Source organism: Nansenia antarctica (assembly GCF_963989245.1).
Source record: "Nansenia antarctica genome assembly, chromosome: 12".
In the NCBI taxonomy this organism is placed as follows: domain Eukaryota; kingdom Metazoa; phylum Chordata; class Actinopteri; order Argentiniformes; family Microstomatidae; genus Nansenia; species Nansenia antarctica.
In genome coordinates this window covers 6577988-6599035 of record NC_137682.1, presented here as the reverse complement: position 1 = coordinate 6599035, position 21048 = coordinate 6577988, and the positions used below count along the sequence as shown (strand labels likewise).

Below are 21048 nucleotides of genomic sequence, written 5' to 3'. Positions count from 1 at the left end.
CAACAGGGTCGGGGGTCAAACAGAATAACCGCCGGTCTCCAACAGTAGCCTGTCTCCAACAGTAGACTGTCTCCAACAGTAGTCTGTCTCCAACAGTAGCCTGTCTCCAACAGTAGCCTGTCTCCAATGTGCTCCGTGGGTAAAGCAAATAAACACCCAGGCTACTTAAATATGTTTTACTGTATATGTACGTTTTCAACGTACTTCTGGCCAAAAAGGGGCAAAACGACATGCTCCACTTTTACCTCTACCTCTACCATACCATGTGATTAAATTCAATAGTTTTATTGGCAGGAAACACATGAGCAGATGTGAGCAAGCAGAGGGGTTGAAAATGCAAAACGGCTTGGATGTTGGGATCACGTTAGAAAATACCGGAATAATAAATTGGAAGATTGGAAGGCCGGGTGTGCTGGTGGTGGGGCAGGCTGGATGTGTGGGTCGGCGGGGGCTTCCCGAGGGGGGGTGTGGCGGTCCACCATGAGTAGAGGGCTGCAAGGGAGTGTTCCTGGCTACATAGTGTACAGGTTTTTACTTTTGCCTGCATGCGGCTCTGTCAGTATGTGAAGCGCAATGAGTTGCATCTTGTAAGAAATGCGCTATACAAATACAACTTTATTTGATTTGAAGATTGAGATGGCAGGAATTACACTACTTCCCTCTCTCCCCTTTTCTCTCTCTGTTCCTCTCAGAGATCTCGAGTGGTCCCTGTCTGCTCTGTCAGCAGCCTCCGCGGGTCACCACCGCCTTCCACAGCCGCCTGCGGAGCGCCCTCTCTGTCCCCCGCCGCAGCCTGCTGGAGCTGCAGCCCTTCGGTGCTGTGAGTGTACCTCTTATTTATTCACACATACATACACACACACACACACACACACACCCACACACACACACACACACACACACACACACACACACACACACACACACACACACACACACATACACATACACACACACATACACTGATTAATCAAGCTAGTCTCACAGGTCTCTGGCCCTTGGGTTGATGTCATTCTTGTGAAGCTACTGATTCAGTAAGAGAAAACACCTGCTAGCTACTTGGAAGCATATAGTACTGTACACTTAACAGTGGAAACATTTACAAATGATGAAATCGTGAGAACATGTTTGAGAATGTGGAGAATGGTGCTAAACCATCCTGTAAGATGCTTTGTTTGTTGACCCCTACAGCCCTCAGACACAGAGCACAGCCTCCAGAGGGGTCAGGGTTTCAACGCTAGCAGTGGCCGCTACACTGCCCCTGTCTCTGGATTCTATCAGTTCACAGCCAGCCTCCTTATAGGTAAGACATCCAGCCCTAACCCTAACCCTAATGAAGATGTGCCTCATAGAACTAGAAAGCAAATACAGTACATCTTCGGGTGAAAGGAATAGTCCTGCAAATGAGTCAATAACTTATCTGTTTCCTTACCCTGAAATCAAATAAGAATCAAGTCATCAACATTGTAGTCGCTATAGCTTTATATATTTATTTTCTATGTTGCTTTCCTCCCCTCACTCCTTTGAATTATGAGGCAATCCTATGTTGTGTTTGAGGGTTAGGCAGAAGAGAGGTGGCTGCCAGACAAAAAAAACGGTTTGGACAGTTGGGTGTGTCATTGGCTTGCACCAATCAGAGGTGGCCTATGTGTTGCCCGGTCCAATCAGAGTCAGATGTCAGGTGGAGATAAGGCTGGCGGGGGGATTCTGAGGAACTGGGGTGTGGGGTCTTTCCTCAGAATGACGAAACTTGTCACTGCACCCCGCCCACATGTTAAGTGGAAGACTGTGCGTGTGTGTATGTGTGTGTGCGTGTGTGTGCGTGCGTGTGTGCGTGTGTGTGTGTGTGCGTGTGTGTGTGTTTTCTCAGAGCCCAATGAGAGATCACATGCCAGAATGAGGGACAGTGTCAAGACTTCCATCTGCATCGAGTCCCTTTGTCAGAGCAACGTGTGAGTACACATGAGCACACACACACAGACACACACACACACACACACGTTTCAGTCACTGCCAGTTGTGTCATGCGTTTGTGATGGTTCCAGGTCTCTAGAGGCAGTGACGGGGGTGGGTACTACAGGAGGAGTCTTCAGCATCTTACTGACAGGAACCCTTTACCTACCGGTAATACACACTCACACACGCACGCACACACACACACGCACGCGCCCGCACACACGCACGCACGCACACACACACACACACACGCACAGTATAGAGTTACACATGTGTCTAGCCACTCATTCACGGAATGATATCTGATTCACATTCTCATATCTTCAGAATTTTGAAGGCATATACTTTTACAATTATGTGCAATTATCTGTTGCCAGGGCTGATAGCAGCGTTCAGAGTGAATGATGAGCATAAACAGTGCTCTTGGTGACAGGAGTGAGAGTCGAGTGCCAAGTGACTGATCATCTTTAGTAACCCTTTGTGTGCTGGCTTGCAGGCAGGGGAGTATGTGTCCATTTTTGTCGACAATGGAACAGGCTCAGCGCTCACAATCCTCCAGGATACCTTGTTCTCTGGGATACTTCTGGGGGTGTAAAGACATTTACACGCACACTCGCACACACACACACACACACACACACACACACACACAGAAAATCAACACAAGCATAAACACAGGCACTCATAATCAATGTTCATCCTACACATACAAACTTTGGTTGTGTGTCTGTCAAAGCTGAAGCCAATGAAGAAAGCTTCACACTGGTACCACTGATTGGGAGGAGGAGTGTACCGGTATCCTTAAACCAACATTATTCCTGCAATTATCCATGACACCATGACCAAGACCACAACATTTTGTTAACCAACAAACCTATAAACCCAATGTGTCTATATGCTGTAGACTGTATTTTATTTCATTCATGATCAAGATCATAATATTTATTCGCTTTTTTTGAATGTGAAATAAATATGATAAAGAGCTGGATATTTTTTTGCTTGTATTAAACATTTCTATCAATCCAATGTGACTCTGAAGTGAGTTGTTTGTTGTGCACATTCATATCACACGTACACATGGAAATGTAAACACACACACATTAATTATAGGCTACTTGTTGAGATAGATACGCATGCCTTCTTTCCTTGGCTAGCGCATACACACACTCACACACACACACACACACACACACACACACACACACACACACGCGTGCAATGTAAAAAATACACACTGTATTCTGGAGGCGGACTGGGATGAGATCATAATGCTCGTAAAGTGGCGCCTTGTGCTTGGCCCTTTGCCAAACACAGACTCATACACATATACACACACACACAAACACACACACACACACACACACACACACACACATAGCTATAACTTCCAAGAAAATATCTAATGGCTGGTTTTCAGTGAGTCTGCATTACCGTACAAGGCATGCTAGCTGTCAGGCAACGTGCAGAAAGAAAAATGACCATGATGGCAGGACTACTTCACTCATGATGGCCTTGCTGAAAGCAAAGTCTCATTATTATTATCATACAGACATATCACAAAAACGTTCACTTACACACACACAAGCATGTATGCGCACCTCTTTCTCCCTCTCTCTTGATTTGTTAAACTGGTTTGTTTGTGACCTGTCTCCGAACTGTTCTCATCTTCTCTAAAGCACACTCATCTGGAAAGAATACCAAACTCTCCTGTCTGAAATATACAACCGGTCACTAATCAGGAAAGCCACACAAATCACACAGGACCCCTCTCACCCCCTCCACCAATCATTTTAGCCACTTCCATCAGGCCGCCGTTACAGAACTCCACTGGCCCGGAAAAACACATACAAAAAATCATTAATCTCCACTGCAACCACCGCCCTGAACATGTTAAAATAGGAAGCGCATTGTTTTTCTTTTAAACCACAACATTTTAGCTTTTAAAATCATAATACAGTTTTTTTACTATTATTTTTAAAGGACTGGACTTTTTAAATAGGCACTACATTTTATAAACACTGTTATGTCTGTCTGTTTTTATTGTATGTATTTAATGTAGGTGACCTATGTGTGTTTTAATGTGGAAACTGTATTCATGAACTGCACAAAGCCTGTCAAAGGAGAATTTCTGTCACTGTGTGACAGACAATAAAGCAATCTTGAATCTTGAATCTTGAATCTTGAATAGTGAAGCCTGTCATGTTCTTCTGGTTCTCTCAATCCTGGTGCAGATGATAGGAGCTCTTATTTCTTTTATGAAAAGAGAAGGATATCATTTAGCAGATGTTTTTATCCAAAGAGCCTTACAATGTGAGATTACAGGGACAGTCTCCCTGGAGTAATTTAGGGTTAAGTGCCTTACTCAAGGGCACATTAGTGGTGGTGTTCCCAGGAGGGATTTGAACTCACAACCTTCTGGTCAAGCAGACCAACTTACTATCCCCTAGGCCACCACTACCCTTATTAACTCTCAAAGGTTCCTCTCATTATCTTCTCTCCCCTTAATGGGGGATAGGATATAGATGTAGTGTTTGATACCACTTCTCATTCCGTTCCATGCATTACAATGAACCCTCCTCCGATTTCTACATCCACCAGCCTCCCCTGATGGGGAGTAAACTGATATCCCTCTGCCATGTCCACTCAGATCAGGTCAATAAGCAAGAGGAGAAGATGATTGTGGCTGACCCCTCTCATCCAGCTCACAGCTTGTTTGCATTACTCCCTTCTGGACAGCGCTACAGGGCCACCAGGACAAAAACATCACGCCACTTGAACAGTTTCTTCCCCAAAGCCACAGCCCTCCTCAATATCTGATCTGCTGATCATTGCACCTTGCACGTTACATGTTCTTGCACTTAGTTGTACAGTATTTATTCATAATATCCACTCATATTGGTACTGTATATTTTGTCTTGAGTATTGTCGTGTTGTCGTGTTGTTGTTGTATGTACTGTAGCTTGTTTAGTATGGTAGAATACCAAATCATGTTCCTAGTGCACTGCACATGGCCAATAAAGTTGAATTGAATTGAATTGAGAAGAGAGCTGCAGCATCTTCTGCTCCTCAGTTCCCTGTACCACCAGTAGATGACGATATCCACCTTTCAGTTTGGTTGTGAGGAAAGTAAGAAAGTATAAGAAGCACCACAGGGGTAAAACACTCAAACTGGAGAAAATGAACAACGCAGATGTCCTAGATCATTACAGTCCTTTGGCTGATTTGAGGAGAGGACACTGAATCAACAGCGCTGAATTAAAGACAAACAAGAGGGAGACTTTATGGTTACGTTATGGTGGAGAGAGAACCACAGAATGAAGGGCACAATGATTCTACATGAGATTATCAAGAACTTGATGTCCTGGACAAAATGCTCAAAGACTATTGAAGGACCTTCTGCAACTTTATTTGTTGTTTATTGAGAAGAGGGGGTCTCTCCATCTGACATTCTGAGTCTGTCGAATTAAGTTATGTGTTGAATGTCCTTCCACTTAACGATCACCAAACGAGTGCTAGTTTTACAAAAATATATCCAAGACATACATTTGTTAATGGGATACATGCAAGTAAATAGGCAAATGCTATCAAACACAATGATATTGTGTTAGCCAACTAATTGTGAGGATGATTTAGGCCTAAATTGAATAACACAATGAATAAACTATAACCACAAATGATTTGTCTCTGATTTGTACATCCTCTATGAACCATTGTGAGACCCAGCAGACTATACCACTCAGCACTGAGGCAGACAAAATGGAGGACTGACATGGAGCCCATTGGTCCTGAGAAGGGACTTGAGGTTTCTAAGCAACACCGTGGGTGCTGCTGATCTGCTTAACAGGTCGTGAGCTCAGAATGATAAGGTTCTATCTCCGTTTAGGGCAGTTCAGAGATATTGAGCATCAACGTTTTTACATTCCATTATGTTCTGTGAGATGGAACCTTTGTATTTGATTAATTACTAACTCAAAAATGTCAACATTTAAAAAATAACACCACACAGGCATTAATAAACACCTAATGGATCAGATTATGTAAAAAAACTCAATTTTGACAAAAATGGAGATAGAACCTTATAATTCTAACGTCACAAGGTCACATTGTAAACATCTGTTCCTAGATGTTATCATCATGTCATTATAGCAACTCTGACCAGTGAACAGCTGACTCGGACTGACTGACAGACATGAGGGACAGCTGTGTAAAATGGAGGAGCCTGAGACGGTCCCTAGAAACCAGGATGAAGAAACATTCGACCAGAATAAATCTAGTGAATACTTCTGGTCAGATCGTGGTGGTAGCTCAGTTGTGTAGAGACTGTTAAACAAATTGTATGTATTGTATTTTCAAGCACAATACTGGAGTATTGAAACCAGTTGAGTTCCAGACGCAAGTTCCTTTGGTTTTGTAAGGTTTAATTTCTTGAAAATGAAAAAACAATGATGCATGGACAAGGTTTTATACACTATGGCAGTTATTTAAATGTTTACGGTGTGCAAAAAGGAGTTGAACAAAAATATTGTTTGAAACGTTTAGGAATTAGAACAATTTTTATACAGTCCCCAATTTTCAGGGGATCAAATGTAATTGGACAAATTAACATAGCCTAATCATAAATAAAATGTTCATTTTTAATACTTTGTCGAGAATCCTTTCCAGGCAATGACTGCCTGAAGTCTGGAACCCAAGGACATCTCCAAATGCTGGGTTTCCTCCTTTGTGATGCTTTGCCAGGCCTTTACTGCAGCTGTCTTCAGTTGTTTGTTCATGGGTCTTTCTGCCTTATTTTTTGTCTTCAACAAGTGGAATGCATTCTTGATCGGGTTGAGATAAGGTGATTGACTCGGCCATTGCAGTATATTCCAGTAATTCTGCAGTATGTTTTGGGTTATTGTCCATCTGTACTGTAAAGCGCTGTCCAATCAACTATGCTGAATTTGGCTGAATCTGAGCAGACAGTATATCCCTAAACACTTCAGAATTCATCTGTCTGCTTCTGTTTTCTGTCACATAATCAATAAACACGAGTGACCCAGTGGCATTGGAAGCCATGCATGCCCATGCCATCACCGTGTGTTACAGATGATGTGGTATGCTTCGGATCATGAGCCGTTCCAAGCCTCTCCATACTTTTTTCTTCCCATCATTCTGGTACAGGCTCTTCTTTTTTTTGTGCTTTTTTAGATGTTTTTTGGCAAGGTCTAATCTGTTGTTTCTATTCTTGAGATTTATGAATGGTTTGCACCTTGTGGTGAACCCTCTCTTGTGAAGTCTTCTCTATGGTAGACATGGATAATGACATGTCTACCTCCTGGAGACCGTTCTTCACATGGCTGGATGTTGTGAAGGGGTTTTTCTTTACCATGTAAGGATACTGCAATCATCCACCATGGTAGTCTTCCGTGGACGTCCAGACCATTTTGGCCACTCTTAATGTTCCTGCTATCTCTCTGATGGATTTTATTGTTTGTTTTTGCAGCCTAAGGATGACCTGTTTCACTTACATTGAGAGATTCTTTGACCGTATGTGGTGCGTTCACAGCAACAGTTTCCAAATGCAAATGCCACACTTTTGCCACTCAGATTTTTTACCTGCTTAACTGATAAAGATATAACAAAGGAATAGCCCTGTCCATGAAACAGCTGTTGATTCAATTGTCCAATTACTTTCGGACCCTTGAAAAAGAGGGGGCCACATATGAGCTGAAGAGCTGTCATTCCTAAACCCTTCCTCCAATTTGGATGTGAATACCCTCAAATTAAAGCTGAGTCTGCAATTTAAGCCCATAATATAACTGTAACTTGATTATGTTTTGGGAAACATTTTTTTTGCTAAAATAACAGAAATTCAGTCAGAGTCCAGATATATATGGACCTGTTTAATAGGTCCATAGTTTCTAAAGGATTCTGAGGGTTCTACTATAACATAGGGCCACATATCAAGCTGTAAACATTTGAGTGGAAATATGTAATGTGAACACAATGACCAATCTTACTCAAACGTTAAGCTTAGTTGAACCTTAAAGGGTTTATATATCCAGCAATGACATAATAGTAACAGTCTATCACATACAAGACAGACACAAAATAGACTTTGATATGGACCAGTTTTGTGACCTCACTCGACATCCTTGAGATAATGTGAGTTGTTATTCCCCTGTCAGATACTGCCGTCACATGTTTCCATGGACAGATCCCTCGTCGTTTCAGGCTGTAGAGGTGCTCCATCTCCCTCAGAAGAATGTACAATGTTGCTTCATTGCACACTCTCATTCAGTAGGGAAAGAAACTTCCCCCACCATCATCTCAAACCAAGTGGAGGTGCTTCTCTTTCACAGACAGTGGGGTTTACATTCTCTAATCATGTAAGTCAGTGAAGAAATGTCCTTTCCTTACACCCACAGTGGACCACAGTGACTCACTCCCCTCAAAACAATTATGTTGGTGAAAAACTGCATGCTCCAACCCTGAGAAGGCGTTTCTGTCTCGTCTCCTTTATGGACCTCTTAGTCTGCGGCGGCGACAACGGTGACCTCGGCAACAGTGGTGACCTGGGTGCCAGTGACCGGTAACCCTGTGGCGACCATTGCTGTAGCGACGGCGACCTTAGTGTCACGGGGGGCGGCTGTCGCCGAGGTTCCTCTGGCGGCGCCACCTTGACCGTGTTCTTCCCGTACAGCCTCCTCTCGTACTCCAGGAGCTGGGCCCAGAAGCCCGCGTTGAGCCTGACGTACGGCCGGCTCTCCTGCACCCAGTTGTGGGCGTGGCGCAGGGTCACCCCCCGGTAGCGCATCAGATAGGCCATGACCAGGGCGGGGGAGCGGCTCATGCCCGCCGCGCAATGCACCAGCGTACCCCCCGCCCGGTTGCCGTGGATCCGCTCAGCCACTCGGTCGAAGTGGTCGCCGAGGCGGGCGCTGGGCACGTCGGAGACCGGCACGCGGAGGCATTCTACGCCGGGGTAGACCGGGCAGGCGTGGTTGAGGGTGGCGTTGACGATGAGGGTGATGCCCTTGCGGGAGACCAGCGCCTGGTTGAGGGGGCCTTCCGCCCCGCTCAGGAACAGGGTGGGGGTGATCTCGGATACTGACATCGGGGGGCTACAAGGGAGTGCGCATGCACACACACGCACGCACGCACACACGCACGCACACGCACACGCACACGCACACGTACACGCACACGCACACGCACACACACACACACACACACACACACACACACACACACACACACACACACACATACAACATTTTAATACTGTGAAATCAAATGAGGGGGTACAAATATTCTTGCTCATCTTTTAAACAAGTTTGCTGAACTTTGCCTGCATGTGATTGTGGTATAAGGCTTGACTCTCATACAACCATAGTAACAGACCTTATTCTAGCCATGCCATTATCATTTTGAATCATCAATCATCATCAATACTACAAGTACATCAATATAAACAGGAAACACAACAAATAAAAACACTGTGTAGTAACTCAGTCTGGTTTGGTATGTGCAGATACAAGGGTTATATTATGCATATCAAGTTAATGTTCTGCTTGAATACTTTTAGAGCATGTTTGGAATAGGTGGAGAAAGTATGTTATTCTGCTTGTGAGTTTTTTTTTATGGAACGCTTAAACCAAATGTATTAAACTGGAGTTTACTTTTTACTAAAAGAGTTAGTTATTTCTCATTGCTTTCACACAAAATGCAATGTTAAACACCTTTTTGCAAAACAGTTACTAAGCAGGTAACTCTTACATAAGACACACAATTCTATTGAGTAAGTGTCTACTGGGAGTCTACTGGGAATGTCTACTCTTTACATGTAAACTCTCATTGCTCAACAAAAGTTTTGAGTGAAATTCATACTGTGACTTTCTCGCCTTTTTTTCAATTGAAAGTTGGCCAACCTGCCAATGTGTATTGGTGCTTACTAATTAGTGTGTCATTATGAAATGAATGGTGGAATAAATTATTCATTGGTTGACAAATTATACTGTTTTGATGCACTGATTTGTTTTTGTGACATGTATTCTAAGTTTTTAGAGTTGTAGTGCATTTTGCAAACAAAAAAAAGATGGTGTTTTGTTTACTGTTTAGGAGAACATGTTAACTGTTAAATACTGTTTGAATACTGTATTCAAGTCAAGAAATGTGCTCAAGCAATCGAGGAAAACAATATTTATGTGTGTAGATTTTTGTGTGTTTCCAGGTACTTACCTGGTCCCTTTAGTATGGTCCTTTTCAGTGCGTCTATCTATCAGGTTAGACGATTTCTGCTCTCAGCTCCAGCAAAGGAAGCTTTGTTGACACACATACACACACACACACACACACACACACACACACACACACACAAACTCCTAATAAGGCTTTGGGTTAGATGGGTCAGATTAATTTTAGACCACGCCAGCAGCTGGGGCCAGTCCTGGAAAACCCCCATCCCCCACTCAACAAGGTCCTACATGAAATCAATAGCTGATATATCTGATATAGCAACTCAAACTCAACTGTTTTACTTAACAATCATTAGCATACTCAGTGCAACTGAAGTATACTGTTAAGTCTTGGAAACAGAAGTAAATTAATAAATGGCATTCAAAGACATGTTAGGTTTTGTATGGAACGGTATGGAATTGTATGGAAGCAGTGACACACATGGCAGCAGACAGCAAAGGGCAAAGGTCATGTTGTCTTTAAGTCCATGAACACAGCTGGAGCAGATATCAGTATCCCTTGATGCCTCTTCCTCATCACATTGTGTATTTGACTTTCAAGTGCATTGTTGAGTTAGTCATATTTTATTTTGTGACAGACTGGGATCTTATGCCTAGTGTCTAGCTGGTATTCACAAGTTGCTTTCTAATTGCTGGTATCATATATCTGTTATCAGGTGATAACATTTAACAATGGGATGCTGATACAGTACGTATTGCAAGAATGTTTGATTGCACTTGATTGAGTGACCATGTCCTTAACCAACTACATTACTCAGTATGCACTGTGTGCTGCAAAGGGATATTTTGTTTGAACAATAAACACTCAATGGTCCTGTAGGAATCATCTGCAGGAGCATGGCATTAGTTACACTTAGATTATGAGTTTCATTTCCACTAGACTATACAAAGATGTATGCACTCAATGTACAGTATTAGCTTTGGATAAAACAGCTGCTTAAATGCCTGTGAATGAAGCAAGACGTTTATTCATAAATGTTTTACTATGACACTCTGGTTGTCTTTGTTTGACAGTGCTGTGTCTGTGTGCCGCACAGAGAGGGCTTTTCTCTGGTCTCTGTGACCAAAGGGAAAGCATAATTGGGTGCCGTTACTACTAATATTGATTGTCAGATACCTTTCAAAACAAAACTGTGACAGAGGGCTAAATGTCCGACTGACACATTCTCTCTTCTTCTTCTAATAGTGTATAAATAACTAAAATAACATATAATAATTAATTAATTATATCATTTTTATAATATAAAAATAACTTTAACTTACATATCAACTGCTTTTCTTTCTTTAATTCTCTAGCTTTTTTATTCTGCTATTTTTGCCTACCATGCCTGCTGTCTGTCCAAGTTGTGTGGATCTTTTCAAAAAGAGTTGATTTATTGGAAAATAGCCTTCAAAGAAGACTCGCCGCCCTAGAAAAATTGTTACGCTGGTGGGTCTCCACCCACGCAAGCTAGCTTGGAATATAATTCACACTTTCCAAAACGAATGAGACAGCCGGCAACTCCAACATTCATTGGACAGATAAATCATCCCTCGGAAAGGTACTACAGGCTCCAGCCCAGACCGAAACCACTGAAACGCAGCCAACTGAAGCCCTCATTAGCATTAGATAATATGAATAGCAATAGACAAGCCAGGAGAGCAGCGGAATTGCATGACTTAACAACCTCTAGATAAGAGTCAGAGGCGCCAGTCATCCCTGCCCCCCCTAGACACGCATACAACCTCCCCTACCCCTACCCATCTCCCCTAACCCTGCCACCCCCACTGACATGCATACAGCCTCCCCTACCCCTAACCATCTCCCCTGTCCCTACCACCCCCCCCCCCTCCCCGTTCGCTAACTCTGTGTTCCATGTGCCCATGTTATCTGTTGCTTGTTGTTTCTGTGTTTTCAGTTTCTCCCATATTGTCAGCGTCTTTGAGCCTCGGAAAAGCGCTATATACATTTAATGAATTATTATTATTATTATTATTATTATTATACGGAACAAGTGCACTCCGACACGGAGCCGGGGCAGGCTCAGCCATCAGAAGCGGGATAGGTAAAGGGACCGATTTATGCTACCCCCCTGATGACACGGTTTCAGACAAAACTAATGATTTAGTGACACTGGTAATGAACAGGCCCAGAAATCAGCGGGCTCCCTAAATGTAGTCCAGTCTGCCGTGACTCCCAAACACACAGAGAAGGAGCGGAGACAACAATCAAGAAGCACAGAGCTAGCCTAGTACGCCCTGGCACAGAGCCGAAACAGACCCCCCTGCCTTCACCTCCAAAAGATACTTTGTTGATTGGAGACTCAGCGAGCTTTTGGTCTACGAGTTTGTATGACGCAGTTTGACGAGACTGAAGAGACTTGCAATGCATTATGGGGATGTTGAGTAGGAATAGCATGCATCGATCGCATACTGAAATTGATTGATTGATTGATTGAAAACTTTATTAGAAGATTTGCAGAAGTAGGTACATGAAAGTACATATTACATACAAGGTCAACTAACAGGATAAAAACCCAAGAAAGCCACTGGCTTATTTCAATTGGGGTCCTTGATTCTCAATTCATCGTTACATGTAAGACAGACAAAAAAACTAGTACTATCTACAAGATAATACAGACAAATAACTATTACTATTTACAAGATAAACATACATCCATCATGGGAAGAACAATACAACAAAACATAAGGTATGTACAGCGGGTAGGACAGGTGGGGACATACACCACAGGTGGGGGCGGGGGACAAAACACAAAGTATGTACAGTGGGTAGTTCGGGTCTTTTAATCTGATTTTTGATTTAGAGGGTCCAGTTACGGATTGCAGCCTCCTGTAAATGTTTTTTGAGAGTGGTTTTGAAGGTGGGCAGTGTTTTGCACTCCTTTAAGATTATAGGAAGGGCGTTCCACATTTTTACTGCATAGTTTGCAAACGAGTTTAACCCCTTGTTTGTGGTGCAACGCGGTTGAACGTGGTTCGTGGAGCTTCCTCTGGTGTTGTATGTGTGTTCACTTTTTGGAAGTATGTTGACAGGTACTTGGGTGTCTTTGTGGTGTAGCGTATCTTGAAGACCAGGCCCAGTGCAAGCTGCTGCACTCTGTCAACTACTCGTAGCCAATCAAGGCTCAAAAAATGAGCAGCGGTTAGATGTGTCCTAGGGTTGAGGCCTAGCAGAAGCCTAACCAGTTTATTTTGGGCTGTCTGGAGTCTTGTTTTATGGGCCTTTGTGGTTCTATAGTACCATGATGTTACGGCATAGTCGAAGTGACATTGAATGAGAGCTCCTGATAGGGTCCTCAGTGTGTTTTTACTGACAAGTGAGGATATCCTGTACAAGAATCTAGTTCTATGGTTCACTTTTTTGATTACTTTTGCTGCCATTTTATCTCCGGAAAGATTTGCCTCTAAGATGGAGCCCAGGTATGTAATATCCTCTTTTCTTGTGATATTAATGTTAAAAAATTCAAAGATTCAGGATAATCTAGTATACATACTAGATTTCTCGCATAGGCTACTCAAATTTCGCATACTGTACAGCACCGCTGGACTGGCCATACAATCTTTCTGCCCGCTGGCAGATGGGCCGCGCTAGTTTTGGGCCGGTCGGGCCGCCTGACCCCCCCCCCAAAAAAATAATAAAAATAAACTAGCGCGGCCCAAAATAGCGCGGCATCAACTAGCGCTGAATCAAGCGGCGGCCCCCGTTTATACTAACACATGGGCTGGCCCAATCACATGCTTAGGCCCTGCTGTCCATCGGCCCCCTCCCCTACTCTGATCCCTCGGCCGACAACCCAAGTACAGTGTCATGTTCGTAGATAAGATAGTGAAAGGGGGTGCCCAGAAAATTAGGGAGAAAAAAAGTAAGAAGCTAGCAGAGGATGCCTCAAAATGTCAGAAACTGACAGATGTTCTCTGCATCGACTGTGGGGGCTAGGCCTACTACAGCTGCGGCTGCCACAGCAACATCTTTACCGCTAACTAACGTTAGCACTGATGTGCCGTTAGCAATTGAGGAGGAGACAGAGGACACAGCTAGAGAGGTAAGCAATGTTGTTACTTGGTTTTACAAAAGCAAAGTTATGTTAGTCGCTTGCATTGGCCAGATTAAGGGAGCAGCAGCAGAGAATGTCTTATGACTTATGCTAACCCGTACAGGCAGCATGATTGCATTGCGCTTCACCAGGACTTGGCTGGAATTCATGCACACACAGTGATCTCTCTCGTGGTGTAACGTTAGTGCTGCTTGGCTGTGGACTCTATAGCTAACGTTAGATGGGGGTGTTCTGCATTTTGTGACTTTCTATTTTGTTGCTAGCTAGCAAGTTGAGGTATCACTGTCACTGACATAAATGCAATACCAACAATGGGTGTTAATAATACTTTTTATTTGAAAATAAAAATATTTTTTTAAAAAATCTACACTAGCCTAGTTCAGAACTAATGAATGCTTTTTATTGCATGGAGAAATAAAACTCATGCAGGCTGCAACCCAATAATGTTGTCTTGCAACCTTCCATTTGAAATGACTGGGCTTCTGGTGTAACATAATGCAATCATGCAGCCTGTGTGTACATGTAAATGAGAATTTGCTGATTTTGACAACCAGTTAGTTTACTTCTCTGTCCATGTCTTGTTGAACCAGGTTGAGCTGCTGCTGCCCTCCCCAGAAAAGCAGAGTGTCGGGGAAAGAGAGGAAAAGGAGAGAGAAAAAGAGGAAACAGAGGAAACAGAGGGCCACGTTCAGGACTTCAATTACTTTGCCTGTCCTGAGCCTTCCATGCTAGATCACTTTTTAGATTACCACCCTCAGCAGAGAACCAAAAATACAGCGGCACAAAAGTATTTCACATGTGCAGATGGCACCAGTAGGAAGTGGCTCACATATTGCGAAGAACAGCATACATTGTTTTGTTTTGTCTGTATGGCATTTGGCAATAGCACTGACCCCAGAAAATGTATTACTGGAATTACAGGATGGAGACGTGCGCAACAGAATGTGGAGGAGCATGAAAAGAGTGCTACACACCGAAAGTGTGCTGAAGCCTATTTTCTAAGAAGTAGAAAAGGAGATATCCAGAGCAAGTTTGCTGGCAGTCAGATGTCTGCTCATAGGCAGCAAGTAAGAAAGAAACGCCAGGTTTTGGAGTGTGTTGTGGATGTGGTGAAGGTGATAGGCAAGAGGGGCTTGAGCTACAGGCATGTGGAGAACGAGGCAGCATACAAGTGGGACGACAGTACCCTGGATCATGGCAACTTTTTGGAGCTCATCCTTATAATAGGAAAGTGCAATGTTAGCCTCAAAGAGCATCTTGAGGAGTGCATTAAAAAGAGCAAAGAATTGCATGCATCCAGTGGAACAAAAGGTAGAGGGTCCCTCACTTTTTTCCGTTTGTGTTGGTTGATCTGGAGTTCACAGGCAGCGTTTTGACTTGGTGAGTATACACTATATAGACATGCTGCAAATCAGTTTTTTGATTCCCAGAAGATTCTGATCTGAATCAGTTATGTAATCACTTATCATGTCTTCTCACTCCTTGTCTCTTTATCTCTGCCCCTCCCTCTACTCTGTTCCTCTCACTATCTTTTCGGATATGGCCATTAATTGTCCAGGTGGAGATTGAAAGGGCTGAGCCTTTCGGAACTGGGTGAGTATCCAATCTTTTCAGCTATAGCCATCTTTTACATGTGTTGCTGTACCATGTCTCACATTTCTCTTGTGTGTGTGTGTGTGTGTGTGTGTGTGTGTGTGTGTCTTTCTCTCTCTTCCCTATTGCATTGTCTGCAATTTTTTTTACAGTGGTGTTATATTGAGTGATATTTGATATTGTTTGTATTTAAAATGTTAATAAATAATTGTACTACTTAACAGTATTAGAATGTTAATAAATAATTGTAATTATTCCTATGACTGCCGAGCTTTTTGTTATACAACTACTTAACAGTATTGAGTATGGGTATTGTTTGCTCAGCACAGCAGCCATGTCTCATCACCGTGGAGTACGTCAACAGTGAGTGAGTACACTGGTTCACACTTGCATTGGTATACTTGCTGTCCATGTCACTTACTCCGCTCAATTCATAGCTTTCAGTCACGTGGTTTCTTCCCTAGCAACCACCAACCTGACGGGCAAAAAGTATCATAGCAACATCGCTCAACATGGCTGCCTACTATTTAGACCACCTCACTCATGAAGAACTATCAAGATACACGACGGTGATAGGAGTGGAGGATTGACACCATTCAAATAGTGTTGGATTCCCTGTCTTCTACTCTATCCGGACACGTTGGAATTATTTTCCTAAACCCCGGAGAATCAAAGTTATTGACCTGCAAAGGGTGCCTCCTTGACCGGCTTTTCCCGTGAATAACACCGGTTATGGAGGTGGTACAAACATAAGACTATTATTGCTAAATTCACCATCAGTATACGGTCATTTTGAGCCCTTAACCACCGCGCTGACACCCCGAGAAGATATACTTTTAATATGAAACTCGATCAACCGGGCGTTCACCGGCTGCTGGACGAAACTCCCAACTCCTGCTGTCAGCGAGGCGAGGGAATATTTATATCCGGGAATTCGCTCCTTGCTGTGTCCACGGTGATAGGAGTGGAGGATCGACTCCATTCAAATAGTGTTGGATTCCCTGTCTTCTACTCTATCCGGACACGTTGGAATTACTTTCCTAACCCACGGGAAATCAAAGTTATTAACCCGCAAAAAGTGGGTTTTGCCCGTGGGTTTTGCCCGCAAAAAGTGCCTTTTGCCCGTCAGGTGGGCGTTTCCACTATGCTGTGACGTCACATGAAAGCTATGGGGGGTTTACAAATGGTATATTCAACAGACTGCCAGCATGTTGATCGGCGGTGTCGGACCGATTGTGTTGGGCCGGTCTGAGCCACATGGCAGGGCCTAATTTTTGTCCCAGTCCAGCCCTGCTGTACAGTGTGAACGCACTCGCATGATACTCAAATCTACGTAATATGTAGTATGAATAGTATGCTAGTATGCCATTTCGAACACAGCCAGTGTTTTAGATTTGTCGGGACTCGTACAAACCGGGACGTCTGGTCATTAACACATTGAAAAAGTATCAAGATGACAAGATTTTGAAGAAATTATATTTATTTGTACATGGGTCAATGACGGATAACGTTGTCAGAAGTGCAAAAAGGTAAAAAAAAAAAAAAAAAAAAGTGAAATGATGCATAACACAATTTCCATTAATAATATATTTTAGATTTTGCACCCAAAGATGTGTAAATAGGACTAGCATAGATTGTCATCATTCGGTACAACCAAATCTTTTTACAACAGATTTCTGGTTGTACCGAATGATTATTTCAGAGGGTCTGCTGCAGGGGTCTTTATGATGTCATATCCTGTCACATGATGATTATCAGTTGATTTAATCCAACATTGGTTCCTCCGAATGACATCAGTGAAATACATTTTTCGTGACAAAAGTGATTTGAGGAAAGCAAACATTTCTACATAAACATCCTTAACCATTTTGCAGTATATTGTTATAAACCCTTGTAAAATCATGCCAGAATGTTTATATAATAGTTGTAATATCATTTTAGATATTTTAATGGCACATTAGCTGGTTGCATTTGTGTTCGGACGGTTGTACCGAATGACTTTTCAAGTGCCTGAATTTGTAACAAATCACCACAAACTCTTTGTGTATTCAATAAAGGAGAGCAAAGTGTTAGTTAACATAATGTATATATATATAAATTGTTAATTTTAGAAAATGTTACATTCGGACACAAAATGTACACGTCACGTCATTGACCCATATTCACGGTAAGCTCACTCCTGACTCTTCTTACGTCATCAGTATGTTACCAAACAAACGTAACGTGTGACGCATATTTGACGTTACGTTATAACTATCCCCTACTTCCTGTTTGCATTCCTCATTGGACACGGTGGTGTTGTCAAAAACAAAAACAGCTCGTAGTAATGGCCGAACTAAATCGACAACTCCAAGAGTACCTGGCCCAGTCCAAAGGCGGCGGGGCCAAGACCATCTCCCAGTCCGGCTCCAGTACCGTCATCGACCTGGACGAACCCGCCTCGGGCCCTGGGGGGAGCTGGTTCGGCAGCTGGTCCAGTCCCTTCTCAAGGTACAGAAGGTTCAGAGATATGACATGTTAGGATATGTATAGCATAGAGTACAGCACAGTGTTTTATTTGTATAGTATAGTATAGTGGATAGTGTATATAGCCTTTATTTATGTAAACCAGCTCTTTTCCCTTCTTGTTTTTAGTATTATTATTTTTTTCCTAGCACCAGGGGAGCCCCCCCTCCCAAATGTCGTTGTATGGTACCTGTACTATATCAATGACAATAAAGACCATTCATTCATTCATTCATTCATTCATAAGGTTCTATCTCCGTTTAGAATGATAAGGTTCTATCTCCGTTTAGAATGATAAGGTTCTATCTCCGTTTAGAATGATAAGGTTCTATCTCCGTTTAGGTTAGTTCAGAGATATTGAGCGTCAACGTTTTTACATTCCATTATGTTCTGTGAGATGGAACCTTTGTATTTTATTAATTACTAACAAAAAAAATGTCAACATTTTAAAAATAACACCACAAATTCATTCATTCATTCTCTTCTGGTTCCAGCAGCCGCGGGAGCTCCACGGGCCAAGGTTCCCCAGGGTTCTCCTGGCCGTGGTCCACCGAGCCAGACCCGTGTCTACCGGGGATGAGTCGCTCGCAACGCCTCGTGGCTTTCGGGACGTGTATCACCTTCTCGGCGCTGTGCTTCGGACTGTCGGCTCTTTACGCACCGCTGCTGTTGATCTACGCACGCAAGTTCGCCCTCCTCTGGTCCCTGGGCTCCGTCTTCGCCATCCTAGGAGCGGCGATCTTGCGGGGTCCCAGCAGGCTGATGGGGACCCCCACGCCCGGCGCCGGGGTGTACCTGTGTTCCCTGGGAGGGACTCTCTACGCAGCGCTGAGTCTCCATAGTACCCTACTGACCGCGCTGGGGGCTGTGATCCAGGTGGCGGTCATCGTGGGGTACATCGTGTCTCTGCTGCCGGGGGGTAGTGCAGGGATACGGTTCATGGGAGGGATGGCAGCGTCGGCTATCAAAAGGACTGTTAGTCGAAAATCAATTCCGATTTGATTCCAATGCTTTTATTTATCAGGCCCGAATTAATCCGTTTTGGTTGTGAATGTTGTGAATAGGATGGAACAGAGGACCAATACACTCAGGAGGACAGCTGACCATTCTGGGGAGAGGGAGTGTTTATTCGTGTCAGACCTTTTGGTACGAAAAAGAAGATGGACCAACGACCCTGTTTCTGAGAATAATAGACTCACATGAAGAGACTTTCCATTTCAGCAGAAAGAACTGTGAAGCATAATTTTCAGCAATAATTGACTAATAAAATGTATAGTAATACTGTGGTGCAACATGGCCTATTATTCGTTTTCATCACAGACCTAGTATCCTCATATCAAGATGGAGCCCGAACAGGTATTAGTGGTCGTTGATTTGTCAAACCACAGGTATTAAACATCGCCCAGTGATGTCTGTTCGGGCAAGATCGATGGTGACCGCGCAGTGACTGTGGATCAATATTAACCCGGTCAGTAACGACCGGCTTAACCGGTTAAGCTTGATGCCATATGTGGGTAGTGGTGGTCTAGTAGTGGATAGTGAGTTGGACTTGTGATCGGAAGGTTGTGAGTTCAAATCCCGCCTGAAACCACACCACTACTAGTGTGCCCTTGAGTAAGGCACTTAGCCCTCAGTTACTCCAGGGGGAATGTCCCTGTAATTCGTAATTGTAAATCGCTTTGGATTAAAAGCGTCTGCTAAATGGCAAAATTAATTAATGACACATTTCCTCCTAAAAACCAGACCAAAACTAAACTGCTTATATAATATTAGAAATATGATTATGCCATTTGATAGGTAACACCATGAAATGTTGTGTGGATATCCACAGACCATAGTTCAGAATAACATACTACAACAAGGAGATTAAGTAAACAATAATGACATTAATAATCAAATTAAAGCAGAATTAGGGCACATCCAGAAACCTATCAATGGGTTGTATAAAGTTGTAACAACATTGACGTTTACAAGTCCAGAACACAATAGGGAGACGCAGATAAACCGTTGGTAAAGTTTGCACAAATTATTTTATCGTCTCATTACAAAATATTGACAAAATCAATGACAATTTCATGACAAACTGTACATTTAGAAACAGAGGAAGGCTATCACGATATTCAGAGGAGCCTAGCGATGAGACAGAATGATTCTTCTCTCCATTATTTTACATTAAAATGAACTTAAATAAATGGAGTAGAGGACTTCAAAGCCCTGTTCTGTATAGTTTCTGATCAGTGATGTACGTGACACCCGCATGTGCCCATTTCATCTGAGCATGGGGATAATCCATCTTAAAACAGGCATATTCATTGTGCCACCAAAGTCAGAACATATTCAGATAGGAATATACTGTATAGATTGGACGTGGGCCACTTTCATAATAAAGAATCTGGTCCATTCTATGCATTACACTTCTATCTGCATAGCTCAGTGTCGCATCCAAGCTGAATATGGTCCTGGATTCACCCGTGTGAGATCGGAACAGTGAGTTTTCAAATGAGAAACAAGGTCGTATATATCATACCTCTGTGATGGTTCAGAGTTGATTAAGATCTGTGAGCACTTATGACTGGGGGGGAGACCAAAATGGTAGTAGCCATACAGGTCATTTCACATTATCAAACCTAGGTGTCCTTTGTTCAAACCACACAGACACCCACCCATTCTGTATTTTGGGGCCATGTCTGAACATAAGTGAT

At 43.0% G+C, this 21048-nt stretch overlaps 3 protein-coding genes across 7 annotated transcripts in view; 2 read left to right on the top strand and 1 right to left on the bottom strand.

Moving 5' to 3' along the window:
• The window catches only part of LOC308168706 (erythroferrone), a 9378-nt gene extending 6405 nt beyond the window's left edge, over positions 1-2973 (top strand). The window contains exons 4-8 of one of the 3 annotated variants that reach the window (XM_080543326.1): positions 693-820; positions 1192-1303; positions 1871-1950; positions 2046-2124; positions 2453-2973. In XM_080543326.1, coding sequence (XP_080399452.1) covers positions 693-820; positions 1192-1303; positions 1871-1950; positions 2046-2124; positions 2453-2628 — 575 coding nt within the window. In that variant the 3' untranslated portion in view covers positions 2629-2973. Of the gene's footprint in view, positions 1-692; positions 821-1191; positions 1304-1870; positions 1953-2045; positions 2125-2333; positions 2405-2452 lie in introns of those variants that run through there. The other 2 variants (XM_080543327.1, XM_080543328.1) reach the window with 2 other exon arrangements.
• Positions 2974-8395: 5422 nt separating this feature from the next.
• On the bottom strand, positions 8396-9052 carry LOC308168625 (dual specificity protein phosphatase 18; the record flags this gene model as incomplete). Its single annotated transcript, XM_080543225.1, has 1 exon — positions 8396-9052. The coding sequence occupies one exon, from the start codon at positions 9050-9052 to the stop codon at positions 8396-8398; it is 657 nt and encodes a 218-aa protein (XP_080399351.1).
• A 9085-nt stretch (positions 9053-18137) lies between these two features.
• On the top strand, positions 18138-19591 carry sft2d3 (SFT2 domain containing 3). Of its 3 annotated transcripts, none has more exons than XM_080543330.1 (2): positions 18138-18331; positions 18844-19591. In XM_080543330.1, the coding sequence occupies exons 1-2, from the start codon at positions 18168-18170 to the stop codon at positions 19346-19348; spliced, it is 669 nt and encodes a 222-aa protein (XP_080399456.1). In that variant the 5' UTR covers positions 18138-18167; the 3' UTR covers positions 19349-19591. The 3 variants fall into 3 exon arrangements, with proteins under 3 accessions (XP_080399456.1, XP_080399455.1, XP_080399457.1); XM_080543329.1 differs by having other exon boundaries at positions 18841-19591; XM_080543331.1 differs by having other exon boundaries at positions 18138-18340; positions 18853-19591.
• The last annotated feature ends 1457 nt before the right edge of the window (positions 19592-21048 follow it).

Bases quoted from the DNA above. Each gene is read 5' to 3' on its own strand.
- sft2d3 (XM_080543329.1), top strand. From the start codon at position 18,168: ATGGCCGAACTAAATCGACAACTCCAAGAGTACCTGGCCCAGTCCAAA. The intron at 18,332-18,840 runs GTACAGAAGGTT...TTCTGGTTCCAG, and splicing joins TGGTCCAGTCCCTTCTCAAG to CAGCCGCGGGAGCTCCACGG.